Source organism: Megalobrama amblycephala, linkage group LG4 (assembly GCF_018812025.1).
Source record: "Megalobrama amblycephala isolate DHTTF-2021 linkage group LG4, ASM1881202v1, whole genome shotgun sequence".
NCBI classification, from domain to species: domain Eukaryota; kingdom Metazoa; phylum Chordata; class Actinopteri; order Cypriniformes; family Xenocyprididae; genus Megalobrama; species Megalobrama amblycephala.
In genome coordinates, this window is record NC_063047.1 from 17220236 (window position 1) to 17244330 (window position 24095).

Genomic DNA, 24095 nt, shown 5'->3' on the forward strand with positions numbered 1-24095 from the left:
ATTTATATGACTTTTTATTATACCATTGTCAATAATATATTAAAATAAAGAAAATGTAAGTTTATTACAAATAATATAAATATACATAAATATATATATATATATATATATATATATATATATATATATATATATATATATATATATAATTTATTTATTTATTTATTTAAAAGAACAGCATTTATCTGAAATAGAAAGCTTTTGTAACATTATATACACTACTGTTCAAAAGTTTGAGGTCAGTAAGAATTTTTTTTTTCTTTTACAGAAATTGAAGAAATTTGGATGCATTAAATTGATCAAGACATTTGTTACAAAAGATTCTATTTTAAGTAAATTCTGTTCTTTTGAACTTTCTATTCGTCAAATAATGCTGAAAAAAATGTTACACAACTGTTTTCAACATTGATAATAATCATAAATGTTTCTTGATCATCAAATCATCATATCAGAATGATTTCTGAAGGATCATGTGACACTGAAGACTGGAGTAATGATGCTGAAAATTCAGCTTTGATCACAGGAATAAATTACATTTTATATATTCACATAGAAAACAGATATTTTAAATTCTAATAATATTTCACAGTATTACTGTTTTGTATTTTTAATCAAACATATCTTTGCAATGGAGGAAATGAGGGGGATGTTTACTTTTGGAAGCCTACGTTTTCATTGTAATGTCACATTTTTAAGTTAAATTCATTGCACATGGTGTTAAATGTTTCATAAATCCACATATTTAGTTTACTCCTGATATAGACTGAATATGTTTTCAAATGTTGAGCTTTAATATAAAAGCACCATAACTGCTATGATCCAGTTTTCCAGGGTTCTCCAGATCTGGAGCCAGTTGCATAAACAGCTAAAACTAGTCGTACAAGTTACTCATCATTTTCAGTCAGATATTTTTCTTCTGTCAGTTACATAAAAAAGTAGACTGGCCTAATTTGATAGCGAAAATTAAGACTGATTACCCCTAACTAGATCTTGAGATGTGTTTATGCGACTGGGTCTAGGTTTCATTAAATGATACTGTAGCGCCATCTAATGGTGGAATGAAGAAGAGAGATGATTCATATATTGATGAGTTTTCTCTCTTTGTGTTTAGATCTTGTTGGAGATGCTTCTTAAAGAACTCTATCCTGAGCTGAGCGTCGACGCCGTACAGGCCTGAACGTCATCAGAGGCTCCTGATGTTTCCCTCTAATGTGCTGGAAGGATGTTTTATTTCTGAACCACTTGACTCTGTAGTGCTGGATCTAGAAGCGTCAGGCTTCTTGAGCGACATGAATATATGTTTGTGTTTTAATCTGTTCTTGTGTTTTTGGAGGAACAGGCCCGGTCCACTGCCAGCTGTCATATTCCGCTTTTCTCTCTTTTGTTTTCTTCTGGGGGTTTTGCTCTGTAATGTGAATAACAGTGGAGTGAGTGTAAAAAGAAGAAGCCAGACCTCTGTAAACTCCCTACATATTATTGTGACCATTATGAAGGCTTTTAATCGTGCAATATGTCATGTACAGTTATTGTGAAGTTTCTGTTTGTGATATTATTATTGTTATTATTATAGAATTTTATTTTTACCAAAAATAGGCTAGAGCATTTATAAGCAATAAATTGCAAAAGAAGATCTGTCATGTGTCATGTCTTCAATATAATAAAATATTAAATACATACATTAAAATGCAATTCCTATCTTGAACTTGAATACAATTTCTTAGTTTACATTTCTAAATTATATAAAAATTTTTTTGTTGTTGCTTTCTTCTTTTTTGACTTATTTTTTTTTTGTGGGGCAAGTCAAAAATATCCTGTTTATGTAATTATACCTGTAATGATTTCAAAGGAAAAATCTAAAAAGTAGTTATGTGGTAGTTTTAACATATTTTCTGGTTTATAATGTCCATTAAAAAATACGTTTGAAAACTCTTTGAAAATAATTTTTATGTGTACACACATATTCATGAAAATAAAATTGATTTGAATATAAAGATCATATTTATAAGAAGTTGGCACATTTTAAACTAGATTTTTGCAAGATTATCATCCTTATATCACATTGAAATCATACTAAACTTCAGTGAGATTAAATGAGTGATTATTGTTGCACGTGTGATTCATATCCTGCCGTGTACGACATCCATTTGTAACTCCTGACAGATCTCCGGATCGATCCTGGCAGCCTGATGGAAGGGAAATGAGAGAAATTAGACAACTATCTAAGGTACCACTGGACCTCTGAATGTCACATCTTCTATTCTATAGTCAGCTTTATTTCTATAGTGCTTTATACAGTACAGATTGTTTCAAAGCAGCTCTTATTGTAATTGTGTATATATTCCCCAATTCTAATTTTTTATCATAATTGCAAAATCATATCCAACAATTTAGACTTTTTTATTGCAATTCCACAATTCTGACTTTATCGTAATTGCGAGTTTATATCCCGCAATTGTAATTTATTGTAATTGAGTTTATATCCCACAATTCAGACTTTATCGTAATTGAGTTTATATCCCACAATTCAGACTTTATCGTAATTGAGTTTATATCCCGCAATTGTAATTTATTGTAATTGAGTTTATATCCCACAATTCAGACTTTATCGTAATTGAGTTTATATCCCACAATTCAGACTTTATCGTAATTGAGTTTATATCCCGCAATTGTAATTTATTGTAATTGAGTTTATATCCCACAATTCAGACTTTATCGTAATTGAGTTTATATCCCACAATTCTGACTTTTTATCGTAATTGAGTTTATATCCCACAATTCTGACTTTATCGTAATTGAGTTTATATCCCACAATTCTGACTTTTTATCGTAATTGAGTTTATATCCCACAATTCAGACTTTATCGTAATTGAGTTTATATCCCACAATTCTGACTTTTTATCGTAATTGAGTTTATATCCCACAATTCTGACTTTTTATCGTAATTGTGTTTATATCCCACAATTCTGACTTTATTGCAATTGCGCAATTCAGAATTTATTGTAATTGCGAGTTTAAATCCCACAATTCTGACTTTTTATCGTAATTGCGAGTTTATATCCCGCAATTGTAATTTATTGTAATTGTGAGTTTATATCCTACAATTCTGACTTTATCGTAATTGAGTTTAAAACCCACAATTCTGACTTTTTATCGTAATTGTTTATATCCCACAATTCTGACTTTTTTATTGCAATTGTGCAATTCAGACTTTATCGTAATTGAGTTTAAATTCCACAATTCTGACTTTATCGTAATTGCGAGTTTATATCCCGCAATTGTAATTTATTGTAATTGAGTTTATATCCCACAATTCTGACTTTTTATCGTAATTGTGTTTATATCCCATAATTCTGATTTTTTATTGTAATTGTGAGTTTATATCCCACAATTCTGACTTTTTATCGTAATTGTGTTTATATCCTACAATTCTGATTTTTTTATTGTAATTGTGAGTTTAAATCCCACAATTCTGACTTTTTATCGTAATTGCGAGTTTATATCCCGCAATTGTAATTTATTGTAATTGTGAGTTTATATCCTACAATTCTGATTTTATCGTAATTGAGAGTTTAAATCACACAATTCTGACTTTTTATCGTAATTGTTTATATACCACAATTCTGACTTTTTTTATTGCAATTGTGCAATTCAGACTTTATCGTAATTGAGTTTATATCCCACAATTCTGACTTTTTATGGTAACTGAGTTTATATCCCACAATTCTGACTTTTTATCGTAATTGAGAGTTTATATCCCGCAATTGTAATTTATTGTAATTGAGTTTATATCCCACAATTCTGACTTTTTATCGTAATTGTGTTTATATCCTACAATTCTGATTTTTTATTGTAATTGTGAGTTTAAATCCCACAATTCTGACTTTTTATCGTAATTGCGAGTTTATATCCCGCAATTGTAATTGTGAGTTTATATCCTACAATTCTGATTTTATCGTAATTGAGAGTTTAAATCCCACAATTCTGACTTTTTATCGTAATTGTTTATATCCCACAATTCTGACTTTTTTTATTGCAATTGTGCAATTCAGACTTTATCGTAATTGAGTTTATATCCCACAATTCTGACTTTTTATGGTAACTGAGTTTATATCCCACAATTCAGACTTTTTATCGTAATTGAGAGTTTATATCCCGCAATTGTAATTTATTGTAATTGTGAGTTTATATCCTACAATTCTGACTTTATTGTAATTGAGAGTTTAAATCCCACAATTCTGACTTTTTATCGTAATTGTTTATATCCCACAATACTGACTTTTTTATTGCAATTGTGCAATTCAGACTTTATCGTAATTGAGTTTAAATTCCACAATTCTGACTTTATCGTAATTGCGAGTTTATATCCCGCAATTGTAATTTATTGTTATTGAGTTTATATCCCACAATTCTCACTTTTTATTGTAATTGTGTTTATATCCCACAATTCTGATTTTTTTTATTGTAATTGTGAGTTTAAATCCCACAATTCTGACTTTTTGTCGTAATTGCGAGTTTATATCCCGCAATTGTAATTTATTGTAATTGTGAGTTTATATCCTACAATTCTGATTTTATCGTAATTGAGAGTTTAAATCCCACAATTCTGACTTTTTATCGTAATTGTTTATATACCACAATTCTGACTTTTTTATTGCAATTGTGCAATTCAGACTTTATCGTAATTGAGTTTATATCCCACAATTCTGACTTTTTATCGTAATTGAGTTTATATCCCACAATTCAGACTTTATCGTAATTGAGTTTATATCCCACAATTCTGACTTTTTATCGTAATTGTTTATATCCCACAATTCTGACTTTTTTATTGCAATTGCACAATTTAGACTTTATCGTAATTGAGTTTATATCCCACAATTCAGACTTTATCGTAATTGAGTTTATATCCCACAATTCTGACTTTTTATTGTAATTGTGAGTTTATATCCCACAATTCTGACTTTTTATCGTAATTGAGTTTATATCCCACAATTCAGACTTTATCGTAATTGAGTTTATATCCCACAATTCAGACTTTATCGTAATTGAGTTTATATCCCACAATTCAGACTTTATCGTAATTGAGTTTATATCCCACAATTCTGACTTTTTATCGTAATTGTTTATATCCCACAATTCTGACTTTTTTATTGCAATTGCGCAATTTAGACTTTATCGTAATTGAGTTTATATCCCACAATTCAGACTTTATCGTAATTGAGTTTATATCCCACAATTCTGACTTTATTGCAATTGTAAAATTCTGAGTTTTTTTGCAGAATTGTGAGAGATAAACTTGTATTTACTATTTAAAAAGTAAGAATTGCGAAATAAAAAGTCACAATTACTTTTATTAAAAAAAGTATTCTGTGGCAGAAAGAAGCTTCCATAAATAAGTGTCAATTATGAAACAAATTCGATTTCGATACAGAAGACTGAATTGAAATGAATAATGACATCATCATTCAGCTCAGTTTGGTTCATGGTTCAATTTCGGTTCATGTGGTGTCAGTGCAGTCAAATTCAAGTGCCCAAACCCCAAATAAGCAAGCCTCAAACTTTCCCCACATCGCTTCTCAGCAGCAGTGCATTTTACGGGTCTAACATCTGTGCAGAAGAATTGAGTGTCTATTTACACTTACTGCCATTTGCACTACTGTAAATAGTGTCTATCGCTGCTGCCGCATTATAACGGTACCTGTGCGAAGTAGCTTTTTGCTCTGTCTCTGTTCTGCAGGACGCCCCGGCCCAGATGAAGGCAGCGGGCGTAGTAAAACATGGCTATAGCGATGCCCTTCCTGATGAACTCCTCCAGACAGCCCGTGTGCCGCGCTATGGCACTGATGTCCTCGTATGTGCACACTCTGAGAGTCCAACCAAACCAGTTTTAACATGCAAAATAAAACAGAACAGTGTTCTCTATAATACCTCAGTTTCTGAATGATGCATTGCACCTTTCTCCCAGGGCGGCTGCTCTGGAGTAGAGCTTGCGGTGGTAGTAGCAGGCCGTCAGGTGGCCTTGAGCGTAGACGTTCCCTCTCTCCGCCGCATCCTTCAGGCAGAACAGAGCCGCGTCTGGGTCCTTCTGCACTCCGTGACCGTACAGATACATGACGCCCAGAGCGCCCTGAGACTCCAGACTGCCGTTCCCACACGCCTCCGAGTGCCACGAGAACGCCTGATGGACACACATGGTCAGTTTTACTGAAGACACAGACATTTAAATGTGCATTAGATTTCCCTGGACGATGATTTCAGAAACGACTACATGAACTGAGAGATACGCTACTGTTCAAAAGTGTAAGGTCTGGAAGAAGAAATTTATGGAGTCAAAATAATGCCACATATAAAGAAAATAAAGTTTTGCAAACGAAAATTAAAGTATTGAGGAAAATAAATGTGCTTTTTGCAAACAAAAATAAAGAATTGCAAAACATAAATGAAATGGCGTGAAAAGCAATGATTTTGCAATACATATTTTCCATGGTCAATATCTATTAATTTATTTGCAACGCTGCTTTAATTTTGCGTGTCAGTCTAGTTTGAGCTTGCGATGACGTTTTCCCTTTGCGCTTCGTTTTTCTGCGCGTCTCGCTTTGTGGCACTGTTTTGACGTGGGGGTGGAGTCATGGGATGGGGGCGTGTACAAGATGCCTCCCTGGAAGTGACGTCATCGGCCCGAGACGCAGCTCACTGATCCAGGTACTGTCATGACGAGCAGAGGCTTGCAAAAAAGAAAAAGGGAAAAGGGCATCGCAAGCTCAAACTAGACTGACACGCAAAATAAAAGCAGCGTTGCAAATAAATTAATAGATATGACCATGGAAAATATGTATTGCAAAATCATTGCTTTTCGCGCCGTTTCATTTATGTTTTGCAATTCTTTATTTTTGTTTGCAAAAAGCACATTTATTTTCCTCAATACTTTAATTTTCGTTTGCAAAACTTTATTTTCTTTTGCAAAAATTTCTTTTTTTGCGTATATATGCGGCATTATATTGACTCCATAGAAATTAATACTTTTATTCAGCAAGGAATAAAAAAACAAATTTTCAACATTTTTTCAACATTGATAATAATCATAAATGTTTTTGGATCATCAAATCATATTAGAATGATTTCTGAAGGATCATGTGACACTGAAGACTGGAGTAATGATGCTGAAAATTCAGCTTTGATACCTGAAATAAATTTGACTTTGCTATATATTCACTATATTCACTACGGAAGAGGATTAGGGCCAAGCAATAATAATAAAAAAAAATAAAATTATCTTGATTAAAGTCATTATAATGTGAATAAATTTCTCAAAATTTAACAAGTTTAACGCAACAACTTTATTCTCAATTTAATGAGTTTATTCTCATTTTATGTCGACTCTTTTCTCAAAATTTAACAAGTATTTTCTCGAAACATGACATTTAATTTAATTTAACTTGAAATTTAATGAATTTATTCTCAACGTATTTTGACCCCCCCCCCCCCCCCAAAATCACGAATTATAATGACTTTAATCTTGAGATTGTTTTATTATTTGTATTATTGTTATTAGCCCTAATCCTCTTCTGTAGAAAACAGTTATTTTGAACTGTAATAATATTTCACAATATTACTGTTTTTACTGCATATGATCAAATAAATTCAGAAATTGACTTAAAAAGTCACATAAAAATTCATAATTATGACATAAAAATTCAAAAGTCAAAATTATGACACGCTAAGTCATATTTATGAGATGAAAAGTCAAAACTATAACATAAGTGATAATTAAGGTCAAAATGTAGTTACTTCAATATGATCAAATGTATCATATTGGAGTTTTTGGAGAACCGTAAACCACTGGAGGCTGATTTTACTACGGTAACATCTCTTTTCTGAAACAAGCATGTAAAAGTGTCCTCTACAAAGCACACAGATATTTAAGGAGTCATGATATTTATTTAAAAAATGCATAAAATAATGATTAAGATGTGGACACTTGCATGTTTCAAAGGAAATAAACTATTGCTTTTGTAAATTGTAATTATGATTTGTGCTTGGATGGCTAATTCACTGTGGATTTTTGCTATGGGTTTTCAGAAGCAGTTTATTGAATTTATGAGTAGAATAAAGTCTGTGGTCATCATTACTTTTAAAATGCAAATTGCTACATGCAGACTACAGCGGTTGTAGCACATAAACTCAGATCTTTGTGTATTTGTAGCTTATTAAGCAGTTTGTTAGCAACAAAACATGAACGTCTGCTTCAGTAGTGCCAACCACAGACCTTATTTTACTCAAATCACAAACTACTATGTGAAAATCCCAATAGAGATTCCCAAAGGAACCCAGTGCTAATCCTCTCTAGTTTGACGACTACAAACGGAGCAGGTAAACACTTCAGATGGAGATGCATGATGGTTGTCAGTGATATCAGGACCTTTCTGAGGTCGAGGCTCTCCGGTCTGCAGTAGAACATGCCCAGAGACGACTGCGCTTCCACACTAGCGTTCGGGTTCCCATCATCAGCTGCCAGGAGCCAAAGCCTGTGAGAAACACACACCAGGGCTGCGTCTGAAATCACATACTTCCATACTATATAGCAGGCGAAAAACAGTATGTGACAAAAGAAGAATGTGCGTCCATCACTACTTTAACTGTTCTTCTTATTTTCATACACAGATGTGTGTTTTGTCTGATTGTTTCTCACCGCTCTGCTTCAGCGCTGGACGCCTGGACACCATAACCCTCCAGATACGCCCGGCCCAGATTATACAGCGCCGCGTGTCTGACAGAGCCCACCTCAGAGGAATCCCAGAATGCAACTCTTCTCATGTACTCAATTGCTTTGCCCTGTTGAAGTTCGTAGTTTTCATATGGACAGTGAGATTTTAATAGAGTGCATTAGTGCCCGCCCGTTTTTTCAGCGGTGTTGGTTCTGGTGTCATGAGAAATCGAGTCCCCCCCAGGAATCTGGTCTCCTTTAGGACCCAGGTGGTAATGCCTGATCAAAAGTTGTTATCGTGATGTCTTGACTAATTATAATCTATTTCACTATTGTATGATGTTTATCACATTAAATGCACAAACAACATGCATGAAATATAAAATGAATGCCTATGTATTGCATGATAAAACAAACTGGAAACACAACCATGCCTAAAAATGTTTTTTTTTTATAAGGATTGTTGCAACATATTATGTTCTGTAAAAGTAATTTAACGTTAATATTAATTTTACACAATACTAGCAATGTGGTATAGAATCTTACTATTGTAATTTATAATAAATTAATTGTCATGCTAAGTACACGCAAACATTAATTTGAAACACGTAATTGGGAACTGTTCATTGGATGCAAAAACATACCTAATATAATCAGTGTTGACAATTCTGCGGTTTTCCTGAGGAATTGGGCTACTTTTACACTGTTGCCGCGGGTTGTTTTTCATGTCCGCAGGTTGAATTGACCCCAAATAACGTGATATTTAGGCCCTGGAATGTGAATTTTACCAGGGGAGCCCCCCCAAAAACGCGGATTTTACCCCCCAGAATGCGATTTTTACCATTGGACCTCCCCTGAAATGCCATTGGGCTAGTTTTGAGGAGCAATTGGGCGGGTTTTGTTGTGAAAACCTGGCAACCCTGAATCTAAGCTAAGCTAGCAGGCTAATCAGGTAGATGTATGCTATGCTAGTACATAAACTAACTAAAAAACTAAGAACAAGAAATGTTTGATTTCACAACCAATAGTTTAAGTTCTACACTAGTATATGAACCATGTCATTTAAAAGACATTAACGTTCATTATAACGCATTTTAAACGATAAATCATAACGTGATTTTGCATTAATTATAATTAAGTGCTACAAATACTACTATCCATTTAAAGTCTGTTGAACCAATGGGATAGTGTTGCCAAGTCTGCGGTTTTCCCGAGGAATAGGGCAATTTTTACACTGTTGCTGCGGGTTGTTTTTCAATTCAATTCAATTCACATTTATTTGTATAGCGCTTTTCACAATACATGTAGTTTCAAAGCAGCTTTACAGAGAATGCATGTCAACATTACAATTTAGAGAATCTGGTATCGGAGGTGACTGTCCAATTGACTGTATGTAATTTCAGAAATGTACATATATATTATCATGCAGTTAGCTAACAATGTAATAATTTAGGCAATTTAATTTACAGTCACTGTTATCACTGTTTTTCATGTCAGCGGGTTGAATCGACACAAAATAACGTGATATTTAGTCCTTGGAATGCGAATTTTACCAGGGGAGCTCTGCCAAAAACACCAATTTTACCCTCCGGAAAGCGATTTTTACCGTGGGACCCCCCTGGAATGTGATTGAGCTAGGGTTTTGTTGTGAAAACCTGGCAACCCTGCAATGGGATCATTCGATACCCGATTCCTCGGGGGACTCGATTTCACACCACACTGGAAGTATTTTTTTCCATTCATTTCTCCCATTGGGATTTTAAAATAGTCTTTGGTTTGGTTCATGGTTTATAATGCTTTAACAATCAGCTACGAGGAGAATCACAACATTACAAACTTTGATTTGAAGCAAAAATTTGCTTGAAAATTCGACAGAAAGACAAAGATACACAAGTTTTAGTGAGGGAAGCATTGTGAACAGCAAATCAAATTAAAAACGATGGAGAAATATAAAACTGCTCATTCAAAAATATTGATTATATGAATAAAAACAATGTATTTTAAGTTTATTGCAAAATATGCACATATTATACAAACGTTTCAGTATTTTGAGAGCGTAGGGAGAACGACGTGGGCGGAGCTAAAGCTTTTTTGACTCTGATTGGTGTAATTTTCTGTACAGCATCATGGGTAATGTAGTTTATCATGGATTCCGCTATTAAACGGGATTATTTTACAAAATAAGATGAAATAAAGCGGCCTGACGGCTTCAACAAAGCAAATACAATTAACAACCTTAATATAGTTATAGTTCAAAATCAATTTCCCTGTGGAGAAAATGAATAGAGTTTTTACTTCCAGAACTTTAAAGAAACTTTAGTTGCTTTTGCAGGCATTTGTAGATGTGTAAGCCAATTATTACTGTGGATCTGAGAGATATGAATAGCAAGAAGGTCCTCACAAGGTCTTCTTTGTTTCCAAGGCCATCGTAATAAATGACAGCCAGCTGATAGAGAGCTCGAGGATCTTCATCTTTAATGCCATCAAAGATGATCTCTGCTTCTGCGTAGCGGCCCTGCAGAACAACAGAGTCATGGATCAATCTACTGTCTGAAACGTGCAGAATAAATGAGAGAGATTTCAAAGGATTAGTTCACTTTCTAATTAAATTTTCCTGATAATTTACTCACCTCCATGTCATCCAAGATGTTCATGTCTTTCTTTCTTCAGTTGAAAAGAAATTAAGGTTTTTGATGAAAACATTCCAGGATTATTCTCCATATAGTGGACTTCAATGGACTACAAACGGTTGAAGGTCAAAACTACAGTTTCAGTGCAGCTTCAAAGCGTTCTACAAGATCCCAGACGAGAAATAAGGGTCTTATCTAGAGAAACGATCGGTCATTTTCTAAAAAAATAAATACAATTTTATACTTTTTAACCATAAATGCTCATCTTGAACTAGCTCTCTTCTTCTTCTTCTCTATTTGAATTCCGTCAGTGTAGACACTGCTAAGTGTATTACTGCCCTCCTCAGGTTAAAATTTGAACTAATTGTTATATACTTGCACTAGCATATTGTATATGACAATTTAGTTCAAACTTTGACCTGTGGAGGGCAGTAATACACTTAGCAGTGTCTAGTCAAGAAAAACATCTGTGGTCGAATATTATGTCAGAATTAAATAAACGAGAAAGCAGGGATTCTTTAACGAATTCATCTCATTATAATGGGCACTAAACACACATGCTCTTAAAAGTGCTTGGACACGAGAGTTAAAGACACTAAAATTAATACAATACATAAATGTACACTTATTAATGTGTTTATTGTTGATGTGAGTTTTTTTTAAATTATTTTTATGTATGGTTAGTTTAATGAACACGGTTAACTATGGAAAATCAAATCTATATTTATTGCAATAGTATAAGCTACCATCAATACTAAAGCTGGCACAGAGGTATGTATAATTACAAACTAAAGTCACTATGACTGTTATCTATTTCTAAAGTAAGCTACATTAATGTATGTGACAAAGTTTCTGCGACAGCTCTCTGACGCGATTCGTCAGTGTCCAAATTCCTCGCTTCATTTCGTTCACCCCTTGCTTAGTGCACTTAACCATAGACATTATGCACTTAACTGCCATGCATTATGCAGGCTATGGATTCAAGAATCATTAAACAAGTGCGAGAGCAACAGAGTCGACACTCTGTGCTGGAGTCACTCCCCATCACTACTGTAAACTGTAATTTTGACCTTCAACTGTTTGGGCTCCAGTGAAGTCCACTATATGGAGAAAAATCCTGGAATGTTTTCATCAAAAACCTTCATTTCTTTTCGACTGAAGAAAGAAAGACATGAACATCTTGGATGACATGGGGGAGAGTAAATTATCAGGAAATTTTAATTTGAAAGTGAACTAATCCTTGAAAGGGTTAGTTCACCCAAAAATGAAAATTCTGCAATTAATGACTCACCCTCATGTCGTTCCACACCCGTAAGACCTTCATTAATCTTCAGAACACAAATTAAGATATTTTAGTTGAAATCCGATGGCTCAGTGAGGCCTGCATAGCCAGCAATGACGTTTCCTCTCTCAAGATCCATTAATGTACTAAAAACATATTTAAATCAGTTCATGTGAGTACAGTGGTTCAATATTAATATTATAAAGCGACAAGAATATTTTTAAAAAACAAAATAACGACTTATATAGTGATGGCCGATTTCAAAACACTGCTTCAGGAAGATTCGGAGTGTTATGAATCAGCGTGTCGAATCAGCGGTTCAGGGGTGCGTTTCCCGAAGCGAACTATGGTCGCAAGTTCGGTCGTTACCAATAGAGTTCAATGGGACTTACGACCATGGTTCACCAACGATGCTTTCGGGAAACTCACCCCTGAGCGCCAAAGTCACGTGATTTCAGCAGTTTGGCAGTTTGACACGTGATCCGAATCATGAATCGATACCAAAGAATCATAACGCTCCGAAGCTTCCTGAAGCAGTGTTTTGAAATCAGCCATCACTAAATAATTCGTTATTTTGTTTTTTTTTGCAGCACCAAAAATATGTTTTTAGTACATTAATGGATCTTGAGAGAGGAAATGTCATTGCTGGCTATGCAGGCCATCGGATTTCAACAAAAATATCTTAATTTGTGTTCTGAAGATGAACGAAGATCTTACGGGTGTGGAACGACATGAGGGTCAGTAATAAATGACATTATTTTCATCTTTGGGTGAACTAACCTTTAAGGCATCAGTCACCTCCTCATAGTGGAGCTGTCCCAGCAGGAAGGCGGCTTGAGAATCTCCTCTTTCTGATTTCTCCTTAAGCAGAGTCACTGTCTTCTCCACTGATTCAGCACTGCTCTCTGCTTAAATTAAACACAATGGATATATAGGCTTGTTTCTGTTAAATAAAGGCCTAAAAGTTGTAACGCACATGGTTACGTGTTTGCATCACCTGATTGCGTCAACTCTTCTCTAATATCTTCAAAAATCTCGGTTATTGTATTGAGAAACTTTGAGGTTGTTATTTTCTCCAGTCCACTGCAGTCCATTTCCTCACTAACTCACTGCTTACAAACTGACTTTACTTTTACACTCAGCAGCGCTTTAATAAAAGTCATAATGCGTGTTATTTCGATGGTTTACTCCGTCTGTAAATTTCCAAACAGATGAAGCGCGTGTTTGATAGTGGCGAAAAGTAAATAAAGCGCCGTTGTTACCATGACAACCACTGATGACCTCACACTTTAGCTTTTCATTTCACTTAATTGCAGTTATTAATATAATATAATAAATTATATAATTATTTAATAATGTAAGTTTCGACAATTGCTCGTTTAGTGAATTAAAAGTAAAATGAGAGATTTTTCCCGTCGCCAATAACAATGTATAATTTTCTAATTTTCATGTTTTATTTTATATAGATTTTTTATTTTATAAATTATAGTACAATTTTTTTTTTTTTTTTTTTTTTTTTTTTTTTTATATTTTAGAACTTTAATTAACAGTAAATTAACAGTTTTGGGTCTGATTACAAAATAAAAGTCCGCAGAAATCAAGTGAGGAAAGATCCTCGTGAGTTGCCGTAGTGACCCTCACGGCACAACACGGAAATGAGAATTTCAAAACACTAATCCGGCAGATTCTTCATTAATCGAGTGGATTTAGATCCGTTTCTTGTGAAAATGACGCTAGATTGCGGTCAGTGAAATCAGGCAGCTGCAGTGTTTGTGTTGTGTTATGAGTGTTGACAGGTGTTGATCTTCATCATGAAGCTGAGCTCATCAGTGTTTGCTGTATTGTGTCTCATATGTGAGATTGTGTCAGTCGCTCTTTTCCTGAGAGGATTCTTCCCTGTTCCTGTCAAATCATCCTTTTCAGCCAAGAGCAAACTGAGTGACTTTCCTGCAGAGCCACAGACAGGTAAACACACACACACATATGTTGATAATTAATAATAATAATAATAATAATGATATAGTGAGTCATTAAGTATTAGTAAGTAGCTGAATTTTCTGGATTATTATTTTTTTTAATTAATTATTAATTTATCTGAATAACTTATTTTTCTTTTAATTATTTATAATTTAATAATTATATCTAGATTTTTTAGATACTTATTCTTTAACCTGATAACTGTCACCCCCACTTTTTTTATAGACATGAAAATGCTCTGTCCTACGGAAGAGGATTAGGGCCAAGCAATAATAATACAATAAAACCATCTCAAGATTAAAGTTGTTTAATTGAGTTTTTTCTCGTTAAATTACAAGAAAAAACTCATTAAATTTCAAGAAAAAGTTCGAGATAAAATGTTGAGAATAAAGTCATTAAATTATGAGAAAAAAGTCATTAAATTACGAGAACAAATTCGTTAAATTATGAGAAAAATGTCGTTAAGTTTCGAGAAAAAAGTCGAGATAAAATGTTGAGAATAAAGTCATTAAATTATGAGAAAAAAGTCGTTAAATTATGAGAACAAATTAGTTAAATTACGAATTTGTTCTCATAATTTAACAACTTTTTTCTCGTAATTTAATGACTTTATTCTCATAATTTAATGACTTTATTCTCATAATTTAATGACTTTATTCTCAACATTTTATCTTGACTTTTTTCTCGAAATGTAACGACATTTTTCTCATAATTTAACGAATTTGTTCTTGTAATTTAACAACTTTTTTCTTGTAATTTAATGACTTTATTCTCATAATTTAATGACTTTATTCTCATAATTTAATGACTTTATTCTCAACATTTTATCTTGACTTTTTTCTCGAAATGTAACGACATTTTTCTCATAATTTAACGAATTTGTTCTTGTAATTTAACGACTTCTTTCTCATAATTTAATGACTTTATTCTCAACATTTTATCTCAACTTTTTTCTTGAAATTTAACAAGTTTTTTCTCGTAATTTAATGAGTTTATTCTCAACATTTTATTTAGACTTTTTTCCCGAAATTTAACAACTTTAATCTCGAGATGGTTTTATTTTTTTATTATTGCTTGGCCCTAATCCTCTTCCGTACTATCCAAAATTAAATGGTTGTAATTCAAGAATACTTTGAAATATAGACATAAGGCTGGTCTTGTTTTAAAGATGAAATTTGGCAGATTATTGTAGAAGTGAAATAACTTATGTAAGTGAAACAGAAAAAAAGTTATAGAAATTTAAGTTTATGAAAATGTAAAAATATAATATTTTATTTTATATAAAATATATTTTATATGAACAAGTTGTGTTCCAAATTTCAGGTTGATATCTCAAAAAATGAGCTTTCAGTAAGATTTTGTTTGGGCGCAGTACCACACTTTTTCACTAGATGGCAACCAAGCTCCATTACTGACCATATAAGGGTGCCTTCATTTCCATATATGGTTTAAGTGATCTGAACCATATATTTCCATTATTTTCATACAATTTATGAAGTAGGCATCCTATATAGAAGTAGTATGGGAAGTTTGGCAGAATTTGATATGAATTCAAACTCTAATAAACATAAAAACGTGGGTTATAGATCGCCGCCACAATCATACATGTATCCTTTTTCTATTAAAAACATTTTCAAACCTTTTTTTTTTCTCAAAAATTGAATGGATGTTATCTTTTGAACTCTTGGCATGAAAACAAAAATGTTTCAACCAATCTTTAATGATTTTTCATGTTCATCGCTATTTCAAAATAAAGGTCTGAACATGCCTTATGAGTATGAAAATATGCTTGTTGCAAATTGATACATTACTGCTCCTTTGTAATTTATTTTGAAAATCAGTCACCAAATATGATTCTAAGCTTTCAAATGATATATAGTTTGTCAAGATTAGTTTAGGTTTAGTATAGGATATTACTGTTTTAAATATGTAATGGCTGTGGGCACACCAGTGGGCCAGTGACAGTTTAATTTATATTTATCTTTATAATATAATTATATATAATAAATATCATTATGTGCATTTTTTAATGTATTTACACACACACACACGTGTGTCTTGAGCACATGTGCAGCAGCGGTTCTCTGAACTGTGGTGTGTTTTGCAGGAAGTGCTCTGAACTCCTCCAGAGTCCCCGCAGCTCTGTTCAGGCGTGTGGTGATCGTCCTCATCGATGCTCTCAGACAGGACTTTGTGTTCGGCTCTGACGGCCGCAGGTTCATGCCCTACACCAGACATGTGCTGGAGAGAGGCTCTTCTCACAGCTTCATAGCCAAAGCCAGACCTCCCACCGTCACCATGCCCAGAATCAAGGTGAATCTCACACAAATCAAATCCTTTCTTAACCTACATCTGGTTTATATGTGCTCCTCCTTCAGCATAAATCGGTTTTGACTGTTTTATTGCCAACATATGCTATTAGTAATTCATTTAGTTAAATATTGAATCATATCTAAATTTGATATTTGTTGTAGTGCTACAAATTTAATGTATATTCTACAAATTCTGTTAAAATAATATAAATAATAAATAGGTGTTGCATTCAACATGTGGGACAATGTAAATATGACTAATTCTAATTAATTTAAATATTATTTAATGTTTTTTTGCCTATTTTATTGTCAAGCTATACTATTATATAAGTAATTTAATATTTATAATAATACTTACTGCTACTACTAATACATATTCAATAATAATATTTAATTTGACATTAATATTTTAATTTGATATTTAATTAAATGTTTAATAATGATAACAATAATAATAGTTGTTAATAATAATGTCTTTAATAGTAATATTTTATAATATTTCATTTGATATTTGTTTTTGTGCTACACATTAATTTAATATATATTCAACAAATCATGTAAAAATAAAGACTTTATTTTAAATATGTGTGCAAAAATTGGGACAGTGCTAAATATGACTAATTTAAATTAATTTAAATATTTAATAATATTTATAATATTATATAATTGTTTTTTTGCTGTTTTGTCAAGCTATATTATATATAAGTAAATTAATATTTGTAATAATATTACTGCTACTACTAATAAATATTCAGTAAAAATATTTATAATATTTAACTTGACATTAATATTTTAATTTGATATTTAATTAAATGTTTAATGATAACAATAATAATACTTGTTAATAATATTAATAATAATAAATATTGAATAATATATTTAATTTGACATTAATATTTTAACTTGATATTTAATTAATTAAATAAATAATAATAATAATAGTTGTTAATAATAATGATATGTCTTTAATAGTAATATTTTATATTTCATTTGATATTTGTTTTTGTGCTACAAATTAATTTAATATATATTCAACAAATCATGTCAAAAAGACTACTTTAAATATGATGAAAAACAATAGAATTGCATGCTAAAATGGGGACACTGCGAAATATGACTAATTAAATTTAATTTAATAAGATATCTAATAATAATAATAATAATAATAATAATAGTTATAATAATACACATTTAATAGTAATATTTTATAATTTAATATTTTAATTTCGTATTTAGTTAAATATTTAGTAATAATAGTTAATAATAATAAAAATAATAATAATGCATATTTAATAGTAATATTTTATAATATTTAATTTAATATTTGTTTTTGTGCTACTAATTAATTTAATGTATATTCAGTAAATTATGTCAAAATAAAGATGTTATTTTAAACTGGGTGGAAAAATCTGTTGCATGCAAAATGTGGGACACTGCTAAATATGACTAATTCAAATGTATTTAATTAGGTATTTAATAATAATAATAATAATACATATTTAATAGCTATATTTTATAATATTTAATTTGATATTTGTTTTTGTGCTACAAATTAATTTAATATATTTAACAAATCATGTCAAAATAACGTTATTTTAAATATGATGAAAAACAATAGTGTTGCATGCAAAATGTGGGACACTGCTAAATATGACTAATAACGCTGATTGGTGCAGACAGGAATGATACTGATCTGGGCCGTAACGTTTGTTCACTCATGCTGTAGGTCGATCCATCCATTCAGAATCATTGATTCATTGTGAAAGATGTTAGAGATGCATCACTGATAATAGCACAGCAGTTTATACTCATGACAAAAAGACAGAATCTATAGTTATGCATCTGCTAAAGGTAAATAAAGTCATTAAATCAGCTTCAGGAGCTAATCTGCCCTTAGTTTTCCAGCATGAACCTCATCACATAACTCCAGCTCTTCCCAGAGTGTCCAGCAGATGGCAGTCCTGATCTATCAGATGTTCAGTTGTGTCACTGCAGGTCTCTCAGCTGTAAACCTGTGTGACATGGCCAACTAACCCAAATTACGCTCTTCCAGAGATCATTTATCTGACCTCTGCTCATTAGAGAACCTTTTTAAAGTGTTACACATCAAGAGATCATGTTTAGACACTAATAGAGCACAAAGACGTTTCTGTCTGAATTTACGCTAAAACCAGTTTTATCTCTGAAACCTTGTAGTGAAAGTTTTTTGAGCAGTAGGAGAGCCGTATTCATCCGCACAGAGCCGAAGCACAACCGAAACAATGTTCATCCTTGAGAAAATGCATACAGTTTTGTGTTTTAACCACTAGAGGGCCAGAAATGGCATAGTGCACCTTATAAATGCAGTATTTGCTTTAAAAATGTACTGGGACATCTATTTGTGGAAAGTGCCAGGAGGGACTTTATTTCGAAAGCATGAGGCTCAGTGATGTTTGTCACATCCTTCATCGAGTCATTTAGTGTCTCTCTCTGCTGTGATTGACCTCTTCACACCCCGCAGTTCATCCAGGACTCAAGGTTCGTCTCACTAACAAGCCAGCTTGCTTGTCCTTTCTACTTGTGTTTTCTTCCCTTCGGACCAGTTTGTTTTTTTTATACAAGGGATGTGTGTAGTCGCAGATCAGTTTATTTTTCCACTTCTGAACCCTTTCATTTGGATTGCCTTTTTTGCTTCTGTTCTTTCAGCATGATTTCAGAATAAAGGGGCGGGGCCTGGTTGAGTTAGTTAGTAGTGTGTTGAAACTGGAGGTTATGGTAAGGGGCGGGACATTTCTCAAATGACCAATCACAACACACTGCTCCAGCCGACCAATCAGAGCACATTGTGCTTTTCAGAAGGAGGGGCTTCATAGAGACAGGAACTAAACAGAGCGTTACTGACAGACTGGGAAGAGAGGAGCTGCAACAATGGAGAATATGAGGAAAATAATCAACCTGTTCTAGTAGAGCACAAAAACTACGTCTAGACTTTGTAAAAGAGCATAATGTGTCTTCTTCATGTCATAAAGCCCCGAATCAAACAATATGATTGCATTTAAACTCTTAAAATGCTCGACACGATCAACACTTCAGTATGCGATGAGTGAGTTCATGCTGAAAGGAAACGGGCAAAGTGGCCCATCTGTAAGAACATGAGCCAGACTGGTTGCCGTAGAGACGCTCTTGCCATTGATTCTCAGTCATTGTCAGTGCTGATGATGTCATAACAGAGAGTGTGACACCCTGGTGAATGGAGCTGTCAGTCAAACGTCTGGGTCACAGTGCTGCAGTTTTCTCCTCTCTTCTGTGAAGCGTTTCAGTGAGTTTATCCTGATGTAACGCAGGGCTGAAATGTGCTTATTAAATGTCTTCAGACCACTAGATAATTTCCCGGAATTCTCCCAGAATTCCACAGTGACTTACAGGCGCTTCGTGTTAAAAAATGTGGTATTGATGTCAAAGAATGACAGTTAATAAACGTAATAAGAAAGTCTACCTGTGAAAAAGGACGCTGTGAGGTTGCTGTGCTGATTGAGTAGATCAAGCCTTTTTTTTTTTTATATCTTCACAACTTTTGATTAACAGGTGTGTGTGTTGAAGTGTGTGTGCTATATGCTGGAGATTGTTGTGGCAGTTCTGAATACAAAGTTTCGTGTAAATATGCAAAATTTTTGCTGAGATGCTGTCTCACGTTCTGTTTGATGTTTTCACCAGCAGCTATTGTTGAAGTGTTTCTGGAGAGTCGAGAGAGATGTTGCTTTTGTAAGACTTGAGTAGAATGTTTAAGTAGAATATATGCCGAATTACTGAAGCTGGACCTTTTTTTTTCTTTCAATTTCTCTCGCTCTCTTTCTTTTTTTTGGTGGACTCCCAAATAACTCATAAATGAACAGTTTACATAAAAATGTCCATTTTACTCACCCTCAAGCTCTTCTAAAATATGTATTACTTTTTTGTGTGTTATTTTAGTATCATTTATGTTTTGTTAGAGTTAGTACTTATAAATATTTTAAACTAGATATGTTTTTTTGTCATTTTATTAGTTTATGTTTAGCTTTAATTTATTTTAATATGGTTTTAGTTTTAGTAAATTTTGTTCTTCAGGTTTAACTTACTTTATTTACACTGCGTTCCAAATTATTATGCAAGTGACATATCAGTAAGATTTCAGTACAATAAACATTCAGATTTTAGTTTTTCTAAGTAAATGTTTGTTTGTTTATTTATCCATGTCTTTTTAGATAACTGGTATCAATCTCAGACAAAATAATTTGCCAGATCTATGGAAACCCTACTTAGAGGCTGTTCCACATTATTAAGCAAGTCACAGTTCTCATGCAATATGGGGAGGAAGAAAGATCTTTCTGAAGATGAAAAGCATGAAATGGTGCAGTGTTGTGCAAAAGGCATGAAAACAACTAATATTGTGTGAAACTGAATGAAGATTATCGAATTATCATAAGATTTGTGAGTGATTTAGAGGACAGCAGAACTCGGTCAGATAAAGGCTTATTAATGAAAGTTCCTGTTAAAAAAATGAATTGTCTTAAAAGGGCAGCTATAAAAGAGCCAGTGTTGAGCAGCAAACAGGTATTTGAAGCTGCTGGTGTCTCTGGAGTCTCAAGAAGCTCTCCATGCAGGCTGGCAGTTGTGCGTAAAGATGCATTTCAGCCATCACTAACCAAACCTCACAAAGAGAAACATTTACAGTGGGTTTAGAAATACATTTTCAAACAGTTTTATTGCTGTGGTGTTTTTTTTGCAGCATGGGATAGTGCATAGTGCATTGTATTTCATGAAGGCACTATCCTCCTTTTTATACCATAACTTAAAATGGCCAGTTATGAACCCGTCATCTCCTTGCTGACGTCACAGTCTTGTTGGAACGTGGTGGCCATTCACCAACCATCTAGAAATCCATCCATTTAGACCATCCATTGTAGTACGGCATTAGTCAGTGAATAAAACTATTTAAAAATGAGTCTTCATGTATTTCTACACCCACTGTAAATGTTTCTCTTTGTGAGGTTTGGTTTGGAGGGCCTGAAATGCATCTTTACACACAACTGCCAGCCTGCATGGAGAGCTTCTTGAGACTCCAGAGACACCAGCAGCTTCAAATACCTGTTTGCTGCTCAACACTGGCTCTTTTATAGCTGCCCTTTTAATACAATTAATTATTTTTGACAGGAACTTTCATTAAGCCTTTATCTGATCGAGTTCTGCTGTGCTCTAAATCACTCACAAATCTTATGATAATTCAATAATCTCCATTCAGTTTCACACAATATTAGTTGTTTTCATGCCTTTTGCACAACATTGCACCATTTCATGCTTTTCATCTTCAGAAAGATCTTTCTTCCTCCCCATATTGAATGAGAACTGTGACTTGCTTAATACACTCTAAAAAATGCTGGGTTAAAAACAACCCAAGTTGGGTTGAAAATGGACAAACCCAGCGATTGGGTTGTTTTAACCCAGCGGTAGGGTTAAATGTTTACCCAACCTGCTGGGTAGTTTTATTTAACTCAACTATTGTTTAAAAATTACTGTATTCCTTAATTAAAATTAACCCAAAGTATGTTGGAAATGAACATTTATTAATGTTCAATGAATAATTATTAAACAATAAACATTTATTAAATTGCTTATTAATACATTTATATTAATAAACTATTAAACTATTAAATTTATATTAATAAAATATTAAAGCTTATTAATAAACATTCACCTTTTGTCTATTATTGTTGCCTCTAATTGCATCTGGTTTTTAATTTCCCAACTATTTTGGGTTCATTTTAAGCTAGCTATATAGCAATTTTTAAACAATAGTTGGTTTAAATAAAACTACCCAGCAGGTTGGGCAAACATTTAACCCAACCGCTGGGTTAAAACAACCCAATCGCTGGGTTTGTCCATTTTCAACCCAACTTGGGTTGTTTTTAACCCAGCATTTTTTAGAGTGTAATGTGGAACAACCTCTAAGTAGGGTTTCCATAGATCTGGCAAATTATTGTCTGAGAATGATACCAGTTATCTAAAAAGACATGGATAAATAAACAAACAAACATTTTCTTAGAAAAACTAAAATCTGAATGTTTATTCTACTGAAATCTTACTGATATGTCACTTGCATAATAATTTGGAACACAGTGTAAGTAAGTTGCCAAGGCAACATTTCTAATTATAGTTTAAGCTTTAAGTTGAACTTTTTAGTCTGTTATTTATATTGCACTTTATTTCAGCTTTCAAATAATGAAAATGATTTTTAATAGTTTTAATTTTAGGTTTAGTTAAATACAAAGTTTTATCATGAAACTCTAGATGGCACAGGCTGATAGGTCCTTTACTCAATCTGCTTGCAATCACATCATTCTCTATAGGGCACAGCTGATTGGTTCCTGCTGTATCAGTAGCCAGTAAGCTCACTGCTCAACCTTCAAATACTAGTGCTGCAATGGCTACAGAAAATGCTGATGCTTTCAGAAACCCTCAACCTTCCCCAGCTCCACCTATATAGATCTGCTTTGGGTAATTCATGTATGCATTATTGTACAGCAGCAGTATGTCTTACTTGCTCACAGCAGCGTGTCGTGTAAGTATTGACAATAGCAAGTCCTGTACTTGCTCTGCAGCAGCATCAATAACAACAGCAACAATAACAGCAGCAATAGCGACAGCAGCAGCAGCAATAATGGCAGCAACAATAACAACGGCAGCAGCAATAACAGCGGCAACAATAAAAGCAATAGCGACAGCAGCAGCAGCAATAACAGCGGCAACAATAAAAGCAATAGCGACAGCAGCAGCAGCAATAACAGCGGCAACAATAAAAGCAATAGCGACAGCAGCAGCAATAGCGACAGCAGCAGCAGCAATAACAGCGGCAACAATAACAGCAGCAATAACATAATCATCAATAACAGCAGCAACAATAAAAGCAGCAGCAATAACGGAATCATCAATAACAGCAGCAACAATAAAAGCAGCAGCAATAACAGAATAATCAATAACAGCAGCAACAATAAAAGCAGCAGCAATAGCAGCAGCAGCAATAGCAACAGCAACAATGACAACGGCAGCAATAGCAGCAGCAATAACAGCGGCAACAATAGCAGCAGTAATAACGGAATCATCAATAACAGCAGCAACAATAAAAGCAGCAGCAATAACAGCAGCAGCAATAACGGCAGCAGCAATAACCAGCAGTAGCA

General features: G+C 33.3%; 3 protein-coding genes across 7 annotated transcripts in view; 2 read left to right on the forward strand and 1 right to left on the reverse strand.

Annotated features, from left to right (window-relative positions):
• Positions 1 to 1630, forward strand: part of snx25 (sorting nexin 25) — a 57009-nt gene extending 55379 nt beyond the window's left edge. The window contains exon 19 of the mRNA XM_048187993.1: positions 1112 to 1630. Coding sequence (XP_048043950.1) covers positions 1112 to 1177 — 66 coding nt within the window. The 3' untranslated portion in view covers positions 1178 to 1630. The remainder of the gene's footprint in view (positions 1 to 1111) is intronic.
• LOC125266889 (LRP2 binding protein) lies at positions 1277 to 13881 on the reverse strand. Of its 4 annotated transcripts, none has more exons than XM_048187994.1 (9): positions 13611 to 13881; positions 13412 to 13521; positions 11064 to 11216; positions 8687 to 8829; positions 8417 to 8522; positions 5952 to 6175; positions 5696 to 5861; positions 2077 to 2183; positions 1277 to 1405 (listed from the first exon to the last, which is right to left on the reverse strand). In XM_048187994.1, exons 1-8 carry the CDS (start codon positions 13705 to 13707, stop codon positions 2118 to 2120), a joined length of 1065 nt encoding a protein of 354 aa, XP_048043951.1. In that variant the 5' UTR covers positions 13708 to 13881; the 3' UTR covers positions 1277 to 1405; positions 2077 to 2117. The 4 variants fall into 4 exon arrangements, with proteins under 4 accessions (XP_048043951.1, XP_048043952.1, XP_048043953.1 ...); XM_048187995.1 differs by having other exon boundaries at positions 13412 to 13518; positions 13611 to 13879; XM_048187996.1 differs by having other exon boundaries at positions 11103 to 11216; positions 13611 to 13876.
• Positions 13882 to 14227: 346 nt separating this feature from the next.
• Positions 14228 to 24095, forward strand: part of pigg (phosphatidylinositol glycan anchor biosynthesis class G) — a 132050-nt gene continuing 122182 nt past the window's right edge. For both annotated transcript variants that reach the window (XM_048187998.1, XM_048187999.1), the window contains exons 1-2: positions 14228 to 14578; positions 16698 to 16903. In XM_048187998.1, coding sequence (XP_048043955.1) covers positions 14425 to 14578; positions 16698 to 16903 — 360 coding nt within the window. In that variant the 5' untranslated portion in view covers positions 14228 to 14424. The remainder of the gene's footprint in view (positions 14579 to 16697; positions 16904 to 24095) is intronic.